General features: G+C 34.8%; 1 protein-coding gene across 1 annotated transcript; it reads left to right on the top strand.

Moving 5' to 3' along the window:
- The first annotated feature begins 662 nt into the window (after positions 1-662).
- LOC145603988 (uncharacterized) lies at positions 663-2445 on the top strand. Its single transcript, XM_081659950.1, has 3 exons — positions 663-1118; positions 1205-1556; positions 1646-2445. Exons 1-3 carry the CDS (start codon positions 663-665, stop codon positions 2443-2445), a joined length of 1608 nt encoding a protein of 535 aa, XP_081516076.1.
- Positions 2446-21767: the final 19322 nt, after the last annotated feature.

Raw genomic sequence — 21767 nt, 5'->3', positions numbered from 1 at the left:
GTTAGCTTAGGTGAAGACAATGATACTACCAGTCTGGCTTTAGTTGGTGATAAGGGTGACAGTGAAGATGATGGCTTTAGTCCTAGTAGAGGGTTTGCTGATGAAGACATGAGTGATGAGTCAGAAAATGTGAGTTTAGATGATGAAGATGAGTTGCCTAAGGATGAGTATGGGCCAATGATTGAAGACAGTTATGATCCCTTTGAGGATGAAATATTTGAGTGTGAGAATGAACAGGACAACTATTTAACAAAGTTATATAATAATGGAGAGGTGTATAAGGATGAGGGCTTTGGGAAAATAGTTCTCAAGCCATGGCAGCTGTTTATGGACAAGCAACATCTCAGGGATGTTGTGAGGGATTACTGCATCCAGTGTGGATTTGCAGTAGTTGTTGAGTGGGCTAGCAACAAGAGGTATTGTTGTAGATGCTCTGATGTGAACTGTGGCTGGAGATTACATGCCTCTGTTCTTCCAGATGAGTGCACTTGGGTAATTAAAAGTATACAAAACCTAGAGCATACATGTGCAGGACTGGAGACAAGAAATAGTATGGTTAATATGAAGTGGGCTATGAGAGTCTTACTTGAAGATATAAGGCAAACAATGATGTTCCTGCCAAGGCCTTGAATGAGTTACTTTGGGAAAGGTATGGAGTGACTATGGCACAAAGCACAATGCACAGGGTCAGGATAAAGGCCTTAGTTGAAATTCATGGTGGCCATGATGTCTCTTACAAGGAATTTCCTATGTACTGTGATGTTATCAAGCAGCTAAATCAAGGTTCATTAGCACACTGTGCATGGAAGAATGTAGGTCCTGACAGGCCCATGGTGTTCAGTAGCATATTCATTGCCTTTAAGGCTTCAATAGATGGGTTGAATGCTGGATGCAGAAGCTTAATTGGAGTGGATGGAGCTCATCTCAAGGGCAACTATGGTGGGGTCTTATTGTCTGCAGTTGCTCTTGATGGAAATAATGAGATATTTCCTATAGCATGGGCAATAGTAGGAGCTGAAGATGCTGACAACTGGAAGTTCTTTCTGTATCACTTGAAAAATGCTTTAGAACCAAGTGGCAGGGGTGATAATTGGTGCATAATAAGTGATAGGCAAAAGGTATACTCATATGCCCCTAATATGCTTGTTATTGCTTCTGTATGTTTGTATAAGTTAGACACTAATACATTTGTTTGGCTCTGAAGGGTATTGATCCTGCCATTAGTGAATTATGGATAAAAGTAGGCAGAAGATACTGCTACAAGCACTTGGTGAAGAACTTTAAGAAGGAATTTCCTGGTTTGTTGATGTTCCAATTATTCTGGAAGGCTGCTGGAGCATTCAATCCATTCACCTTCAAAAAGGCAATGGAAGCATTGCAGAAGGCCAATCCCCTAGCTCTTGTTTGGCTGTCACATCTTGGACCACAATCAAGATGGTCAAAGCATGCTTTCAATCCAGATGTGAAGTGTGATATTAACAAATCAAACTTTGTAGAAAGCTTTAATTCTACCTTAGGCATTGATAGATGCAGACCATTCCTTACTCTGCTTGAAGGTATTCAACATCCCTTACCTTATTTATTTGATTTAGTGTTAATTCAACAGCAGCGAGTGCTTATCTATTTACCATTGCTGTTAATGTAGGTATTAGGAGAGTCACCATGGTTAGAATGGCCACCAGAAGGGAGGCATGTGACAACTGGAGAGATGATGTGTGTCCTAATATCATGAAAAGGATGCAAGTTATTAGCCATGAATCAAGGACATGCAAAAGTTTGAAGTCTGGAGATGGAGAATTTGAAATACTTGATGGAAGATCTGTGCTTCCAGTCAACCTGAGAGAGAAGACATGTACATGTAATGCTTGGCAACTTACTGGATTGCCTTGCAAACATGCCATGAGGGCCATTTTTCACTCAAATGAAGACCCTAGGTTCTACATCAGTGAGTGGTATTCTGTCACAAGGTATAAAATGGCTTATGGCAACTCTATCAAGGCCATACCAGATGTGGAGCAATGGCCTGACAGTCCTTATCAAGAGATTGCCCCACCAGCTATGAAAAGAGGAATAGGTAGACCTGCAAGGAATAGGAGGAGGGAAGAGGGTGAGCAAGCCAAAGGGAAGAGGTCCAGGACTGTCAAGTGCAGCAAATGCCAACAATTTGGGCATAATGCACAAACCTGCCAAGGTGGCTTGACTGGTAAACAAAAGGTGGCCCATGGTGAAAGCTCTGCAGGTCAGACCAACAAAAAGCAAACAAACAGGAAGGGAAAAGGGGCATTTATGAGCCAACCTGAACCAGCAACAGTGGCATCACAGCCACTAAGAGTCTCACCAAGGAACCAGAGATTGGGACCTATCTCAGCATCACAGCCACTAAGAGTTTCACCAAGGTCAAAGAGAGCTAAAGGAGGGATCTCAGCATCACAGCCTGCATCCTAGTGTCTTAGGAGTAGTTGCTCAAAATAGTTCATGATTTTTTGCTTCTTAGTTGACTGTATGTGTCAAACTTCAATATTATGTGTTTCAAGATGTCAAATGCTGTTTTTTTGGACAAATCATTAAGCTTATGGGTTGATGTAATGTTTTTCTTTTGGAAAATCAATGAAATATCAGCATTATGAAGTACCAAAATTGCAAACACATATATGATCTGGCAGACAAAAGTAGTACCAATTTTATTCATTCATCATTCATTAAGCAAACCAAAGTACATCAGTTTTCATTCATTCACCTAAGGCATAACCTCCAACATCAACATTCTAATTCATACTACTAAACCTAATTCATCACTTAGAAACAACAAATAACATAATAATAAAATACATAATCAAAGCCATCTTCACAATTAGTTTGATGAAATTCACCAAATCATCCAGCCTTGAAGTAACAGCAGCAATACCACCTTGTTCAACTTCCAATTCATCACCAACCCTTATTATATCCTCCTCCTTCAACCACGCAAAAAAATCGCATCCTCTGCACTTGAAAAATAGTCTTCTAGGGTTCTTCGTGGTTTCTGAAATCTTCACCGCAGCCACTTGGGGGGGAACACAGTCGCAGCGCATATGCTTAACCCAAGCAATCCTATCATCCATGGTGATTGGCTTCACTGAAGAAGATGAACGACTGTTCTTCATTGCCTTTACAGGAAGAATTTGGGGAAATCGTGAAAATTAGGGTTCATAAGAAAGGGGGAAATCGATTTGATAAATATAAGAAGGGGAAATCGATTTGGAGGGAAAATCAGGTCTGCCATTAGGGTCAAATTAGTCATTACATCATTAGTTAACCATAGTTACGCTAAAATTCCTAATTACATTGCTTAATGTTACCAATGACTAAACTTTTTAAAATATAGTTCACCAAGGATAATAACTTTTTTTGCATTTTACCACTGAGAATTTTTATTATTAGAGGTCTACCAAAGAGAATTTCCCAAAATTTAATGAATATAAACTTACAATTATTTATAAAAATATTTTAAATTATATATCTAACGAGATAATTTTAAGGGTAGAAATTAAATAAATTCAAATTTCAAAAAGAAAGAGAATTTATATAAATCATTTCATTTAAACTAACTTTATTTTAATTGACTCTTATCATTTACAAGTCTTATTCTTATGAATCCGTGCATTGCACAAGGCAGAAACTAATATTTCCTCCGTTTTTTTTTTAAAGCTAGAGTTGGGATTGTGCAGGGCAAAAAATAATATTCCCTCCGTTTTTTTTAAAAACTAGAGTTTGAATTGCACGGAGTTTTATGAAGTTTAATAAAATAAGATGTTAGTGGGGTATATAAGGTTATTATCTTATTGAAATTAGGGATTCCGGTTCGCGCAATGTGCGCTAGGGCTAGTCTTTGAAAAGAGTTTTTACAATTGGCTCTAATATATTTGCATGGTATTTTCTTATAACTATCTTCATATAGGCGATAAATGTGTAACATGTTGTATAACCGTGTAATATTCTTCAAACTTTAGTAGAGTTAATTTAGATTTCGTGAGGAAGTGACAAAATTTATCAAGTTCTAGAAATATAAATGTTTGATATACTACCTTCTACTTTTTTTTTTTTTTTTTTTTTTTTTTGAAGACTGATATACTACTACCTAGGAGTATGGGAAATGTATTAATAAGGAAAAAAAGAGCTTCTTATTTATAACTAGGGGTGAATAAGAAAACAAATTGAGGGAAAAAAAGAGCTTCGTAAACTAATAAATGAGGACGAATATGTAAACAAACATTTTTAGGGTATAAACACACACTATTCATAAGATCTCTCTCATACCTTTTAAAAGGCAGGGAAGTAAAGTGGTATGAGAGGAAGTGAGGACCATTGGAGGAGTGAGAAATGATAAAGTAAGAGAGAGTAAGAATATTAGTGGGTAAAGATATATTATTAAATTGTAAGGGGTTTTCAAAAGAACAAGTGTAGCTTTAAAAAGACGGACAAAAATAGCAAGTGTAGCTTCGGGCGGTCCAGCCGGTACCCATATCGGGTTTGGGACAGACGATGAATGTTAAGACTTACCGCAGTGTGTTGTGTTACTTTTTAGGTGTTCCTTTATTCTATATTTCGGCACCATGTTCTGCTTGCTTCAGAGTTTTTGCGGGAAATATCTTCGGTGATCATGCAGTATCGTGTGCTAGTATTGTGGGTATTAAATATCGGCATAATATAGTTCGGGATACCCTTGTTGATTTTTGTTATTGGTCTGGGATTTCGGTAAGGAAAGAGGTTGATATTGGCCTCTCTTGAGGAAATGACGAAGCTCTCAGACCTGCAGATGTATTGCTTTATTCTTGGGATCGAGGCCGTGATATGTGTGTTGACTTAACAGGATCTTCTCCGTTGACATTATTTGGGTTGTCTGACTTTATTCCGGGAAGGGTTGTTCTGATGCGGCTAATTAAAAGCGAGGCAAGTACAAAGCAAGTTGTTTTGCAATTAGTTATGGTTTTCTTCCTTTCTCTTTTTCATCTCTGGGGGAATTGGATAAGGATATTGTTGCGTTGTTGAAGCTGGTTCAGAAGTTCTTTACGATTCAAGACATCAGGGCTCGCGCGGCTGCTCATATCTTCACCAGAGTGGGTTTTTCTATAGCTAGATGAGTGGGGGCCCAAATTGTATCTCGACTTCTCACTAACTTTTTGTAATTTGATTAACTTTGTTCATTTTTTATTGACTTTGTTGGGTTTCTTTGTTAGTGTTACCTCTTTGCATCCTTAAAACCTTTCGCCCACGGAGTAGTCTTGAGTGTAAATCTGCAGTAAAGCGCCAGCGTCAAGAAGAGGGTATTTCTCATGCTATTTGTTCTTGGGGTGCATCGAGTGGTAGTTTCCAGGTTATGAGGGAAACTTTGGCAGAGGTTTCTCCTTCTTTGTCGGAGATTGATGATGAGGACGTTGATTTAGATGAGCGAAATATCAAGCAGTGTGAGAGGAAGACTTGTGATGGCCATTACACTGCCGCAGTCCAGGTTCTTTCTTCTTCTGGAATTGCTCCTTATAATGATGCCACTCTTGCGGATTTACAGTCGAAGCACCCTTCTTCGCCAGCTCCATCTTTGCCTGGTATACCTATTGTTAACCATCATCTCATTGCTTCTGCTACTGTTGTTAGGGACCCAATTATGAGTTTTTCACGTGGCACATCATGTGGTTGGGACGGGTTACGTACGTGCTCAACACCTTATGGATTGTTTGAGTAGGGCAGCTGTAGCTATTTCGGATGGATTAATTAACTCTATTTCTCAGGTGGTTAATCTTTTTCTAGTTCGAAAATGTCCTAAAGATTTAGGTGAGTACATTTCCAGTGCTCCTCTTACACCTCTTGTCAAACTGGGTGGTGGTATTCGTCCTATAGCTGTGGGTACTATTTGGCGGCGTCTGGTTTCAAAGGTTAGTGCTATTTTGGTTGGACCTACTCTTGGACGTTATTTTGATGGTCTCAATTTAGTGTTGGGGAGTCTGCGGGTGGTGAGGCTATTCTGCATGTTGTGAATCGTTTGATTGAGGATCGTGGTTCTGATGTTGGTCTTTCTATATTGTTGGTGGATTTTCAAAATGCCTTCAACTTAGTTGATCGCGCGGTCATGTTACGTGAAGTTCGTCTTCGTTGTCCGGCTATTTCGTGTTGGGTTGAATTCTGTTACTCTCAACCAGCTAGATTACGAGGAGCACACCTTATGGTCGTCTAGGGGGGTGCAGCAGGGTGATCCCCTTAGTCCTCTGCTTTTGCTTTGATTTTACTTCCCTTGGTGTGTAAAATCAGAGACTCTTTTGACATACGTCTTCAGGCATGGTATTTGGATGATGGCACTATTATTGGCGATACCTTAATGGTAGGGAAGGTTTTAGAGTTGATTATGGACGATAGGCCTCGTCTCGGACTTCACCTCAATGTGGAAAAAACTGAAGTTTTCTAGCCTACAAAAGACCCTCGTAGCAGGCTTGTGGGTGTCTTTCCCCTTGACATTGCTCGGCCTCTGCATGGAGTCAAATGCTTGGTGGTCCCACTAATTCCGCTCCGGTTTTAGTGGTCAGCTTGTGATGTAGAGAGTAACCAAGACCATTGCGCTTATGGATAAGGTTGCTAAGCTTGATGATCCGTAATGTGAGTTGTTTTTACTTAGAGCTTGTACAAGCTTTTCAAAGCACTACTTTGCTTTGCGTACGTACTTGTCCTCCTTGTGTTTTTGAGGCGGCTCAACATTATTTGATGGGGCTCTTCGGTCTTCCTTGGAGCATATTGTTATTACTTCGGGGCTAAGATTTGGCGATTGGCAGTGGCGGCTTGCCACCTTACCTTTTGCGTTTGGAGGGCTTAGAGTTTATTCCGCGAGTGATGTTCGGCATTATGCTTTTCTCGCTTCCCGTTTGCAGTCTGCTGGCTTGTAACTCAACTTCTACGGCATGCTGGTATTGTTGGTTATGGTCGTGCCTTTGACGATGCTCTGAGTCTATTTAATAGAACTATGGAGTCTGACATTTTGAGTAATCCTAGTGAGGTCGTTGCCCCTAAACTCATGAAGAAATTGGCAGATATATATTTCACAAAGGTTACCGCTTCTGCAAAATCCACCTTTTCTTTATCTCCTCAACAATCAGCATGGTGGAAATCGCAGCAGGGAGATTATATCTCTGCTTGGCTTCGGGCGGTCCCTATTTAGGGGTTGGGTCAGACGATGAACGCTAAGACTTACCGATGTTTGTTGTGCTACAGGTTGGGTGTTCCTTTGTTCTCTATTTCGACATCGTGCTTTGCTTGCTCAAGGGTTTTTGCTGAGGATATTTTAGGTGATCATGCGGTGTCGTGTACTAGTATTGTGGGTACTAAACATTGGCATAATGTTGTTCGGGATACCCTTGTTGATGTTTTCTATCGATCTGGAATTTCCGCAAGAAAGGAAGTTGACATTGGGTTGTCTGGAGGGAACGACGGGGCCCTCAGACCTGCAGATGTGTTACTTTATTGCTGGGATCGTGGTCGCAATGTTTGTGTTGACTTGACAGGGTCTTCTCCTTTGACACGGTCTGGGTTATCTGACTTTGTTCCTAGACGGATTGTGGCTTATGCGGCTCATCAAAAGCGAATCAAGTATGAATCTAGTTGTCGGGCAATTGGATATGGTTTCCTTCCCTTCTCCTTTTCTTCACTTGAGGAATTAGAGAAGGAGGTTGTTGCGTTGCTGAAATAGGTTTAGAAGTTCTCGACGACTCAGGACATTGGGGCACCTGCTGCTGCTAAAATTTTCACTATGATAAGCTTTGTTATAGCTAGAGGAGTAGGGGTCCAGATTGTTTTTCGGCTTCCCAGTTCCCACTAATTTTTTATAGGTTGTATGACTATTTTTTTTTTTTTTTTTTGAAAGAAGACTTCGACTGTTTTTGAGAAATAATAATAAAAATAATAACAAATGTATTTTAATTAAAAAAAAAAGAAAAAAAAAGGTTCGTTCATGTAGTCAACTCTTAACGGTTTATAATGTGAATACTCGTAAACAACAATGTCGCTTGCAGCTTGCATATTCTTGTACGAGTTGTACCAGTCACTCATTGGTCGTTGCTTTATATAATTATGACCTTTGAATCTTAGTCATCTTCTAACATTTTTTTCTATGAGTTGTTCTTCAATCATTTTCATCAAATAGAAAAAACAAAATTATACACTAAATACTTAAATAAAAGTACTAATGACTTTTCTAGTGAGAAAATGTGCTTATATAATTAGAGAAATATATTGAAAAGTCTAACTTTCTTCTTAATTGACCAAAAATCCTTCTTTTCGTATAGTAAAAATCAAAATTAATTGAATGTATTGAGCTAGCCGTTCATGGTACATAATTTCGTTCTAATGAACTGAATAAAGGATCAAATGATTGTGTAATCATACAATACTTAAAACCTTGTTAACCAATAAAATAAGAAACAAAGTAGAAGTCATCTAATAATAAAAAGTTGTCATTTTCTCAAAATAACATAATCATCATTTTACGCGTTATGATATTATAATTTAATTAATATGTAAGTCTGTTTGTAAAACATGACGCAACAATAGGATAGGTATAGTCAATTTGATTTTAATATTTTAATCAAAATAATTCAAATTAAAGTTTTTAATGTACTTGTGTTTGAATGTTTGATTGATAGCCTAATCATTTTGAATAAAAAGTACCATAATTGTATAAAGAAAGTTCAAAAGTACTGGTAATATACTTCGTACTAAACTAAAGCCTTTTATTTTATTTAGATTTTGATTTATCCAACATATATCTACTCCAAGGAAGCCATGTTTAGTCAATGTCGAAAAAACAATTAAAATATAAATAAATATAATTATATAAATAATAAATAATATTATAAAAGCAAGCCATCTATAACAACATATGGAAAACGTCCTCTATCGTTTAGGAATAGTTGAAAATCACAAGTAATGAGAATAATGGCAATGCATAAACAAAGACGAAAGACAACATTCTCATACATCACAAGATCATCGTCTACACGTAATTAAATTGTAACCAAGAAATAATTATAGTAGTAATAAAGTCAATTCAACCTTTCAATTTTTGTTTACACTTTCTTAAGTTTCTTTAATATTTTGTTAGCGTGACAGCAATGAAGTACAAATATCGTCCTTTGAAGCTAACTAATTGTGAGAATTTTGATAATTCTAGCTCTTTAACTATCAAATAAGAAACCTGAGTTGAAAATTTAACTTCCGTGCATTGATCTATGGCAACATTTAGTCACTAATCTACGACATGTTTTGAATCGAATTTAATCAACACGAATAATTTGTATGTACTAATAAATGGTACTTGTATGTACTGTCTTCGTCTCAAGAAACTTTTAGGATAGAATATGGAAAAATACATTTGAAATTTCCCTCTGCCTTTCCAATCATGACATCCACTACTGAATTAGTGAATTTATAACACAACATCAATTTTATCGGAAAAAAAAATATTATTTTATTAGTGACAAAATTAAATCATATACTTTGTATAAAATAAAGATGATTTTCTACTTTGACTTTTTACTTTTTTTTTAAGCAATATATTAACTATTAGCTAAGACTTGTTCTCTTCACTTGTAATAAGCTAGTGTGGAGGAGGTGGAGCTATTGTGGACACTAAAAGAAATCAAACGAATAGGAAGTACTTTCCAGAGGTGTACAATATGGAAAGTAGGAAGGGACCAAGTTTCTCAGGCTCACGAGCTTGCTAATGATTGTAGAATTAATTTTACTACTTTTTGTAATGTTTAGTTTTAGTAAAAAAAAAGAAAAAAAAAAAAAAGCTAGTAATCTAGCTATAGTATGATTTCGATAATGTATGATTACAAATTTTCTAGTTGAGTTGATATTCAACTTTCAATAATTTTTTACCGTTTATAGAATAAAATACAAGGAAAACAATATAAATTAAAGTGAAATCTTATAAGATTTACTTGTTTCAGTGTGTACTTTTCAAATATGTAATAATATTAATAACTTTTAATACTAAGTACTTAATAATACACAATTAACACAATTCGTAAACAAAAATTAAAAATTTTGATCTAAGTATTTTTGATCCGATAAATTGCAATTTTTCCACTTTTGTAACTACTTTCAATGGTCAATCATTGTCTATTATTTTTAATGTGTATACATAATCCTAAGGCAATCAATGTTTCTTAACCTCTTCAATATCAATCTTCCATTTATGTAATATGGCCCAGTGACTAGTATTTGGGTGCGAGCAATGTCCCGGATCATTACATCTATAGGATTAACTTTTGGTATACATGCATTTAATTCATGGCTCAATCTCTTTTAATTGAATTTGTTATTCATATGGTCATTCATTAATCATTATATATAATTATATAATTTTCAAAAAATTGCACCAAAAAAAATATAATTTTCAAAAAAGAACATAATTAAAATTTAACCAACACATTGCAGGTGGTAAGCCATTTAATGCTAGCTATGTTGTAGGTTACATATTCAAATCTTGTACAGATACTTTTTCTCTTTATAATTATAAATTGGCGGCAATAAATGAGAAACAAATGTGGAAAGAGTATCCAGTAGCTAGTGTAGATGGAAGGCTGCTCTAGAGTTCATTAACATTTTTTTAGAAATAGGTAAGCATCATTAAACATATTTATATCCTTAAAAATTACACTGGAATTATATTATAACATTACAAATTTGTTTCATAACTCACAACTTCGCGCGATTCAAAAATTCATTCCAAAATAATACAAGTAAATAATTATATTCTATTTATATGATTTTTGTTTGTATATTGCACAAATATTATACATGTATACATTGCTCGTAATATGTTACAAGTATACATTTATTAATCCATATAAGTTTGTGTACCGTATTAATATTAATTACCTCTAAAATCATTCTTAACAAGATGGTGAATCACAGTAGCATATTTCTACCAAATATGTCCAGAATTAGGAGGTTATTTAATGAATAATTATATTGCTACTATGAATATTGGAGACAAATATGGAGCTTATGGTGAGTTGTTGGCTGATTGGAATAATACAGGACCATAATTAAAATTGTATTGTGCTAACAGCAACAAAGATGGGTAAGGTGGCTACAAAATGGGTGATAATGAATGACAAACAACTTAATGGTTTATCAGTGTTATTATTGGAGAAGTCATCTTGCTCCTATCTACCAATATCTACCAAATCCTCCAATGTCCAAGGTATGTTCTATATTATCCTTTACACTCACTCGTTGGAGAATCCTTCTTGCTTGATTTTTTCTATTTTTCTCCAACATATAAATTGGATTTTTGGCGAGGAAAAAGATAATTTGAAGCTGATTAAAATCATAACCCTATAAATTCCAAAGGAAACCCTCCAACCAATTGATTGATGGTTTGAGATTAAAAGGTTTACTATACTAGCTTCCAAGGGTCCAAACTTCATTGCTATACTGAACAAGAAAGGGCATGTGTCTGGGCTTCAAGGGTAATCTTATATGTAATGATTGAAATAACTTATAGTTTAAATATATATATAACAAAATGTTGTTAAAAATTAAATTGGTATGAAAAATGTATATAATTAACAACATATATTTTATATGTTATTTCAAACATATAGTTAAATCATGTGGGTAGGAGTCCAAGAGAATCTTGTATAAATAGGTAAAGTTTTATTTTATTACATAAAGTTTTTATTAATAGTCCAAAATTTAAAAACCACATCCTCATAATTAGTTTATAAATCATTCATATAACTTGGCACGAAGTCTTTGGAATGCTTTTAATATATAGTATAAATAGATAGATAGATTTTCTTGGATAAATAGTATATATATCAACCTTAGAGAACGATTATATGAATACTATAAATACCCCCATTTGCCGAATTATTGTTTAAGTTAGTGGTTTCAAATTGATGTCATGATACACCAATTTCTTTTCTTTCATTCTTGAACAATTTCATGTTCATATTCTTTTCAATTTTGGCCTTCCAAATCCTCATTATATTATTGTTACCTTATAACCATCATGTAGTTTTAAGATATTTGATTGACTTTATTGTAATAAGATCTAAGTGGAGTAGTTAAGGTATTAAAAATTATAGTTGTAAGAAAAGTTGAATTAATGTATTAAAAATTGTTAGAAGGTAGTAGTAGTAATGATGATGATAAAGAGAGACATGTTTCAAAAAAAAAAAAAAAAAAAAAAAAAAAAAAGACAGACAGATAAGATAAGATATTAAAGTATAGTCTAATATTTTGCCAAAAATAAAAGTTCACGCTAATTCAATGACGGATTAAAACAAGTGTGACTCTTAAGAAAATGAACTAATTAATCTAATATCATATCATATCATATCTTATCATATCATATCACTAATAAATAAAAGTCGGATCTCGCAGCGAGGCCATGAGACAGCAACACTTGACATTCTAGTTTTTCCCCAAGTATCGTGACACATAAGCGACAAATGGGTAATATTGTGACACATATGATACTAAGTAAGTGAATTTTGGATGATTTTGTTAGATAAAAATATTGTATAGAGTTATATTGTCGACATATTTCTAATATTTCACATATACAAAACTAATCATAACTTTTGATAAATATCTTATAACTCGGTTCTATTTTCATCATAAATTTTGTTTTAAAAAGTTCTTTAAAATAAGATCCATTTATACTATATTTAATTTAGTTTTAAAAAATTAATAAAGAATTAGTAAAAATAAGTTTTAATCAATAACAAAACTTTTAGTTTGGTGAAAATACTTTCAATCCAATAAAGAAAATTTAAGTTCAATAAAAATAACTTCAAGTCAATAATAACATAAATATCTATTTACAAACAAAACTAAAAAAAGTAAATTGTTATTTAAATACAAGTAATATGGCATCGTATGTCTAAATATTCTTCATTATCAAAAAGGATCATACGACCGTATTAACAAAAAGTTTATCCTAAAAATTTATCATCCATCTGGGCATCGCCCGAATATAGAACTAGTATATAAATAAAGTAGACATTTTTCGGAAGAATTTGGCATGCCACATAAGCAAAGGCATTGTATCAACCAATTAAAAAGGAGATTCACATTTTATTTTAGAATTAATAAAATCAATCGCCACATAAGCAAAATTAACGAATGAGATTTAAGGATTTAATGCCATGTAGGTAAAAAAAAACGACAAATAGTGATATAGGGATTAAATTATTTAAAAATATCCTTTCACATTAATAATTTTATCCTAATATTTGACGGAAGAAATATCACATTTATGATTTATTGATTAACATAAATCTAATATCATATCATATCATATCATATCATATCACTAATAAATAAAGTCGTCCCACAGCCAGGGCACGAGACATCGACACTTGGCATTCCAATTTTTCGCCAAATGTCACGCCACATAAGCGACAAATAGATATTATTGTGACACATATGCTAAGTAAGCAAATTTTGGATAATTTTTCAAGATAAAAATGTTGTATAGAGTTTTATTATCGATATCCTTCTTATATTTCATATACACACATTTAATCATAATTGTTAATAAATTTTCTATAACTCGGTTCTATTTTTATCATAAAATTCATTTTAAAATGTTATTTAAAATAAGATTCATTTATAATATATTTAATTTATTTAAAAATAATAGAGAATCAGTAAAAATAAGTTTTAATCTAATTTTGGTTTGATAAAAATACTTTCAGTTCAATAAAAATAATTTTAGTTCAATAACAATAATTTCAAATTATTAATTACATAAATATCTATTTACAAACAAAACTACAAAAAGTACACTATTATATAAATAAGTGATATGATATCGTATGTCTAAATATTCTGCATCATCAAAAGGGATTATATGATCGTATTTAACATTCAAGACAAAAAGTTTATTTTCAAATTTCATCAACAATTCGGGCATCGCCCGAGCACAAAACTTGTATGTATATAAAGGGGAGTTTTTTTCCTGAGTTTTTAGAGAGCCACGTAGGATTAAAATTTCTTTACGCGCCATGTAGGATTATAAATTTTTGTTATAGCCAATTAAATAAAAGATTTGTAATTTCGTTTAGATTTAAATAATTCATATACCACATAAGCAAAATTGGCGAATGAGATTTTTAAAATTTAAATTAATTAAATATAAATTTTTTTTATTAGGAATTTTATCTAAATATATATAACGAATGAGAGGAAATTCATAAATTATTTTAAAATAAATATATTAAATGATATATATATATATACTATGTACAACGAATAAAATAACAAATTATATCGCATAAATTCAAAAATATTTGTTTTAAAATTAGGACTTTTTGTCAAAAACTACATGATAAAAAAAATTTGTAATAAACTACCTAACATAGGTAAAATGTTGTAAAAAACAACCTAAAAAAGTTAAAATGTTGTAAAATACTACATGTATCGGATTTCCACCGTTGACCGACCTCAAAACAATCTCGAAACCACCGCTTTCATTCCCAAAACTAACACAACTTGATTGAAATTTCCTCCACCACACCTAAATCACCTTTCAACCCCAAAACCACCACCTCTAACCCCAAAAACCACCATCCTAAAGCACTAATCTACCCTCACCAACTCGGAATACCCTCCAATCACCCCGAAAATAACCTTATCACCTTGATCTGAAAACCAAACCTCACGGTGGTTTCGGGGGGTGTTTTAAGGTGGATCAACAGCGTAAAATTAAGTCAACATTGGAAATTCGGTCAATGTAGTATCTTATAACATTTTACCTTTTATTAGGTAGTTTCTTACAACATTTTTTTAGGTCATTTTTCACAGAATTTAGGTTTTATTAGGTAGTTTTTCACAAAAAGCCCTAAATACAAACAAACGGGGGTTACTCGCGTACTCGATCAGTCTTATATGTGGCTGGCCACACGGGGGTTACTTCGTTAGTGTTATAAGGGTTACTTCATCAGTATTATGGGGTTACTTGGGGGTTACTCGCGTACTCGATCAATATTATAAGGGTTACTTGATCAGTGTTATAAGGGTTACTTTGTTAATTTATAAGCGATCACATAGTTTGGCCAGCCGCACACAAGACATGATGATTTATTAAAACAAATTCAATTTCCACATAACTAACACCTACCAACGAATAAAAAAAATATTCACATTTCAATCGCCACATAAGCTAAATTAACGAATGAGATTTGAGAATTTAATTTTAAGTGCCACGTAAGTTTTAAAAAAAAAAAAATCCAACGAATAGTGGTTTAGGGTTTAGGTTATTTTAAAATATCCTTATATGTCATTTATTTATTAATTATAAATTCAATTCCACATAATTAACACCAACGAATAAAGTCGCATTATAAATTATATTAAAAAAATATCCTTTTTTTAACATGCAACTTAATCAAAATATTATATGATCTAATTTAGAAAAAAAAAAAAAATCGTGATATGTACTTCATATAAAAAAAAATGTACATCGTACGGCTTTTATCTAGTATATTCCTCAAATTAGTAACCAAAAAAAAGATATATATATATATATTACTACTCGAACCGCCTTACATAACATATAGATAAGAACTGTTGACTATTGTTCTATGACTTCTATTGTTTGTTTTTTTTTTTTTTTTTTTTTTTTGGTGCGATTCTATGACTTCCATTGTATATGTTTCAGAAAAGTGATAAGAATTGAAGATTTTAACCTTTTCATTGGTAACAATTTTCTTTTATTAAACTGATTGTACATGCAATTGGTCGGTGGTCTATATCGATCTCTTTTGTAACAGATTTCTTAGGCTCCTTTTGTAATATTCTCATTTGAAATTAGTTATTTGCGTCTTCTATCAATCCAAAAATTAAGGAAATCTCACCTACCATTTAACTACACGATTTGTATATGAAGACTATGAACTACTTTTCCTAAGTCCACAAATATAGGATCTCAAATTTTTTCTGTTTAGAACATTGGATTAAAATATTATGGTTTGGACTTCCTAAATATAAATAAGCTAAGTGAAATAGAAAATTAAAAATAAAAGGTTTACCCTAACTAAAATTATTTTCTTTTAGATCACCTCAAATTTATGCTTACATACTGTTGAAATAAAGAAAGGAAATTCAAAGAAGTCAGATACGGGCGCTCGACCAGGCGAGCCCCGCCCGACCGGGTGCGATAAGACGTCTGGAAAAAGGGAGTGTCCGCTCGATCGGGAGAGCTCCGCCCGACCGGGCGCGAGAGCAACCTAGGTTTTAGCTGGTTGCTCGCCCGGCAGGGCGAGTTCCGCCTGATCGGGCGCGAGTTTGTCCGTTGGACTCCAACGATTCCCTTGGATTCCTTTTCTTGGTTAATTTCTTGTAACCCCCCATTTAAGAGGTTGATTATGGTGTTTTAATCACCATGATTATTCTGATTTTATTTTCTTATTGATTAAAAAAGATTATTCCTTGATCTTCCATCTTCTTCAATCTTCATTATAAATTGGAGGTTAATTTTTCTGATTTTACACACTAAGAAATACATATCAAACACAAGCTAAACACATATATTGGGCATAAGTTACTTGGCTCCAACCTTCCACCCAAAAGTGCCTTTGAGTGGAAGTGGTGTGTTAACCTTAGGAAACGTGCCGACGAATACAATTGAGCACCCCGGTTGCGTCGGAATTTCGTTTTCAAGTCAGTGAATTTGCTTCACGACACACCGTTCTCTTCCTCTTTTGTAAGATCAATTTTTCGATCTTGCTTGTTACATTTTATACTATTTGCTCTAGATTTCTCTTTTACTTATAACAATTTGAAAACGAAATTATGTCTATTGCTAATAGTATTGTGAAGTCTCTTCCCGACCTCTCTAAGTTGGAACCTCTTGATGGTAACAACTATAAGAGGTGGTCACAAAAGTTACTAATCTTTTGAACAAGTGGAACTATATTATGTCTTGAATGAAGATGTCATTGAAATATTGGAGAAGGCGGAAGAAGCTGCCAAAACCGCAACGGATCCTATTCCGGCGGTCATCACCGAAGCTTTAAAGAAGAAGGAAAAGGACAACAAGCTTGTTCGTGGTCATCTTCTAAACCATATGAACAATACTTTGTTTGATTTGTTTGTCAATTTCAGGTCAAGCAAGGTTATTTGGGACTCTTTGGAGAAAAAGTATGGAGCGGATGATGCTGGGAAAAAGAAGTACGTGGTGGGCAAGTGGATCAATTTCAAGATGGATGATGAGAAGCCTATCATGACTCAAGTCCATGAATATGAGAACATGGTGACCGAAATTCTTGGTGAAGGCATGAAGATGTGTGAGACTCTTCAAGCCAATGTCCTTTTGGAGAAATTCCCTCCCTCTTGGAATGACTATCGAAATTCATTGAAGCACAAGAAGAAGGACATGACCCTTCAAGAACTCATTAGTCACATGAGAACCGAAGAAGCTAATCGCCTTAAGGATAAGTTTGAAAATTTATCTCTTAATTCTTCTAAAGCTAATCTTGTTGAGTCTTCTTTGAATGTGTCTAAGAACTGGAAAAATTCTAAGAAGAAGGGAACAACAAGTCCAAAAGCAACTTCACTCCAAACAACAAAATCCAAAAGCCAAAAGGTGCTTGTTATGTGTGTGGGATCGTTGGACACAAAGCATACCAATGCAACCGAAGGCATGGAGCCAAGAAAGATGGCAACACCTCCCAAGCCAATGTTGTTGAAAATGAAGAAATCATTGCGGCGGTGGTGGTGGAAGCCAACTTGATTGAGAACAAAGTGGAGTGGATTTTGGACACCGGAGCATCAAGGCACTTTTGTGCCAATAAGGCCTTGATGATCGAGTTTGAAGATGTTACCGACGGTGATCATGTCTACATGGGCAATAGTAGTACCGCCGGCGTCCTTGGCAAAGGAAAGGTCCATCTCAAACTTACCTCCGGAAAAACTTTATTTTTAAATAATGTGTTGTATGTACCTTCTCTTAGGAGAAATTTTTTTCAGGAGCCCTTCTCAACAAAGCCGGCCTAAAACTTGTCTTTGAGGCCGACAAGATTGTAATGACTAAGAATGGAGATTTTGTTGGGAAAGGTTACCTTAATAATGGCTTGTTTGTTTTGAATGTTATGAATGAGAATGGAAGTACTTCTTTTGCTTACATTGCTGAGTCTTTGGATGTTTGGCACAACCGTTTGGGTCACTTAAATTCTTCTTATTTGAAAAAGTTAAAGGACATGAATTTAATTAATTTTTCAATAGATGACAAACTTGAGAAATGCCAAATTTATGTTGAGGCCAAACATACTAAGAAACCATTTAAGCAAGTGGTCTCAAGAAGTACAAAATTACTTGAATTGATTCATTCGGATTTAGCAGACTTTAAAAAATGCACTAGTAGGGGTGGAAAAAACTATTATATTACTTTTGTTGATGACTTTTCTCGTTACACTAAAGTATATTTGCTTAAAACAAAAGATGAAGCCGAAAGTGCATTTTTAAAGTACAAAGCCAAAGTTGAAAATCAATTGGACTTAAAGATCAAAAGAGTTAGAACCGATAGAGGTGGTGGATATGGTAAAGATTCTTTAAAACATTTTTGTGAAGCCAATGGCATCATACATGAAACAAGTCCACCTTACACACCCCAATCTAATGGTATTGCCGAAAGGAAAAAATAAATCTTTGAAAGAGACTATGAATGCCATGCTTCTTAGTTCCGATTTATCCGATAACTTGTGGGGAGAGGCGGTTATTTCCGCTTGTTATGTACTCAATAGAGTGCCCCATAAGAAGTTGGATAAAACCCCTATGAACTTTGGAAGGGATATAGTCCAAATTTTAAAATTTTGAAAGTGTGGGGGTGTTTGGCTAAGGTGGCTTTTCCGGATTTTAAAAAATTCACTATTGGGTCTAAAACTTTTGATTGTGTGTTTATTGGATATGCTCATAATAGTGCAGCCTATAGGTTCATGTTATTAAGTGATAGAACAATTTGTGAAGCTAGAGATGCGGTTTTTAGCATATTTTTCCTATGAACAAGTCCTTGTCTTCTAATGTTGATATGCATGCTAGTAATTCAAGTATGAATGTGCCCCTTATTGATTCTATGCCTAGTTCTAGTCTCCCCTCTTCCTCTACCAAAGTGGTAGAAGTTGAACCTAGGAGAAGTAAGAGACCTAGAGTAGAGTCTTCCTTTGGACCGGATTTCTTGACTTCTTTTGTTGTAGAAGACTTTGATGTGGATTCTTTAAGTGAGCATGTTGTGTCTTTGTTTCTTTTAGAAGAAGACCATAAGACTTATGATGAGGTAATGAGGTCCATAGATGCTAGCTTTTGGAAAGAGGCCATTAAAAGTGAACTTGATTCTATCATGACCAATCACACTTGGGATCTTTGTGACTTGCCTAAGGGCTCTAAATCTATAAGTTGTAAGTGGATTTTCAAGAAGAAACTTAGACCGGATGGAACCATAGAAAAATTCAAAGCTAGACTTGTCATTAGAGGTTTCACCCAAAAGGAAGGTATAGATTTCTTTGACACCTATTCTCCCGTGACTAAGATTGCCACCATTAGAACCTTGGTAGCCCTTGCGGCAATTCATGACTTAGTGGTTCACCAAATGGATGTCAAAACGGCTTTTCTTAATGGAGACCTTGATGAAGAAATTTATATGACTTAACCGGAGGGTTTTGTGGTGAAGGGACAAGAACACAAAGTGTGTAAGCTTAGAAAGTCTCTTTATGGTCTTAAGCAAGCTCCTAAGCAATGGTTTGAAAAGTTTGATAGCACCCTTAGGAGTTGTTGCTATGTGGCTAATTCTTCGGATTCTTAAATATACTCTAAGGAGTTTGAATCATCTTGTGTTATAATATGTTTATATGTTGATGATATGCTTATTTTTGGTACTAACCTTGATGTGGTGAATAATGCTAAGGCTATGCTTTCTACTAAGTTTGAAATGAAGGACATGGGAGAAGCCAATGTAATCCTTGGAATTCGTCTAAGGAAAACAAGAAATGGTTTTTCCATGAGCCAATCTCACTATGTGGAAAAGATTCTCAAGAAATTTGATTCTTTTTATGTGGTGCCTTGCAATACCCCATATGATCCCAACATGAAGCTTGAGAAAAACAAGGGTCCTAGTGTATCTCAAGAATTCTATGCAAAGGTAATTGGTAGTGTGATGTTTCTAATGAATTGCACACGACCCGACATTGCCTATGCGGTAAGTAGACTTAGTAGATATACTCACAATCCAAGTCAAAGTCATTGGGTTGCACTTCGTCGGTTACTAAGGTACTTTAAGGGTACTATGAACGAATGTTTGCATTTTTATCGCTTTCCTAATATTTTAGAAGGATATTGTGATGCAAATTGGGTAACCGATAATGATGAAATATCCTCAACTAGTGGCTATGTTTTTATTTTGGGTGGAGGTGCTACTTCATGGAAGTCCTCAAAACAACCATGTTTAGCTCGCTCCACCATGGAATCTGAACTTATTGCTCTTGAGTTGGTAGGTCATGAAGCGGAATGGCTTAGGAACCTCCTAGCCGACATACCATTGTGGGGGAAGAGTTCATCACCGGTGTCTATACATTGTGACTCTCAAGCGGCAATTGGAGTGGCCAATAATAGCAACTACAGTGGCAAAAAGAGACATATTCGTATGAGACACAATGTGTTGAGGCAATTTCTCAAGAATGGAGTAATTGCATTGGACTATGTGAGGTCCGAAAAGAACTTGGCGGATCCTTTGACGAAAGGATTGGCAAGAAAACAAGTTGGTGAGTCATCGAGGGGAATAGGACTTAAGCCATATGATACATTACATTTGTCCTAATTCCTATGGTGACAATGTTAGTAATATTTAACTTTGTTTGTGAGGTTGAGTTGTTTAAACTCTTAATGGGTCCTTGTGCTATTGAGACGCACACTAAAGGACTCGCCTATGTGGTTGTGAAGATTAGCCATCTTCTATGAAAACTTTGGCCGGTTTTCTAGAGCCTCCACTAGACCTAAGGTGAATGTGCTTGGCTATAAATAAGTACATCTCTTCGTGGAGTTCAAGTATATTTTAGAGTGATGTATGTGATGTGGGGGTCTTGGATTAAATCTTAGAGTTTCAAGTCCATCCACTCTTTGATCAAGAGTCTAAGGGTTTCAAGGTTTGTCCACCCTTATACTTGTAATTCATTGCCTCATCTCACTAAACACTAGATTTCAAGTTACTTATGTAATATCTAAGTGTTATGTATTGATCTCCTCTTATGCCCAATATGTTGCTTATCCTCATCTTTTGTTGGCTTTTCTTCCCTTCCTTTAGTGGGTGATTGTTGAAATAAAGAAAGGAAATTCAAAAAAGTCAGATACGGGCGCCCGACCGGGCGCGAGAAGATGTTTGGAAAAAGGGACCGCCCGATCGGGCGAGCTTCGCCCGACCGGGCGTGAGAGCAACCTAGGTTTTAGCTGGTTGCTCGCCCGGCTGGGCGAGCTCCGCCCGATCGGGCGCGAGTTTGTCTGTTGGACTCCAACGGTTCCCTTGGATTCATTTTCTTGGTTAATTTCTTGTAACCCCCCATTTAAGAGGTTGATTATGGTGTTTTAATCACCATAATTATTCTGATTTTATTTTCTTATCGATTAAAAAAGATTCCTCCTTGATCTTCCATCTTCTTCAATCTTCATTATAAATTGGAGGTTAATTTTTCTGATTTTACACACTAAGAAATACATATCAAACACAAGCTAAACACATA

The sequence above is a fragment of the Chenopodium album genome, chromosome 22, assembly GCF_948465745.1.
Source record: "Chenopodium album chromosome 22, dcCheAlbu1.1, whole genome shotgun sequence".
In the NCBI taxonomy this organism is placed as follows: domain Eukaryota; kingdom Viridiplantae; phylum Streptophyta; class Magnoliopsida; order Caryophyllales; family Amaranthaceae; genus Chenopodium; species Chenopodium album.
Note: the sequence above shows the minus strand (reverse complement) of the source record. Positions and strands in the feature narration are given on the sequence as shown.

What these genes read in the sequence shown, in the direction of transcription:
- LOC145603988 (XM_081659950.1), top strand. Translation starts at nt 663, where the DNA reads ATGGCACAAAGCACAATGCACAGGGTCAGGATAAAGGCCTTAGTTGAA. An exon ending in TAATAAGTGATAGGCAAAAG is followed by an intron (nt 1,119 to 1,204) that starts GTATACTCATAT and finishes TTGGCTCTGAAG; the next exon opens with GGTATTGATCCTGCCATTAG. An exon ending in ATTCCTTACTCTGCTTGAAG is followed by an intron (nt 1,557 to 1,645) that starts GTATTCAACATC and finishes CTGTTAATGTAG; the next exon opens with GTATTAGGAGAGTCACCATG.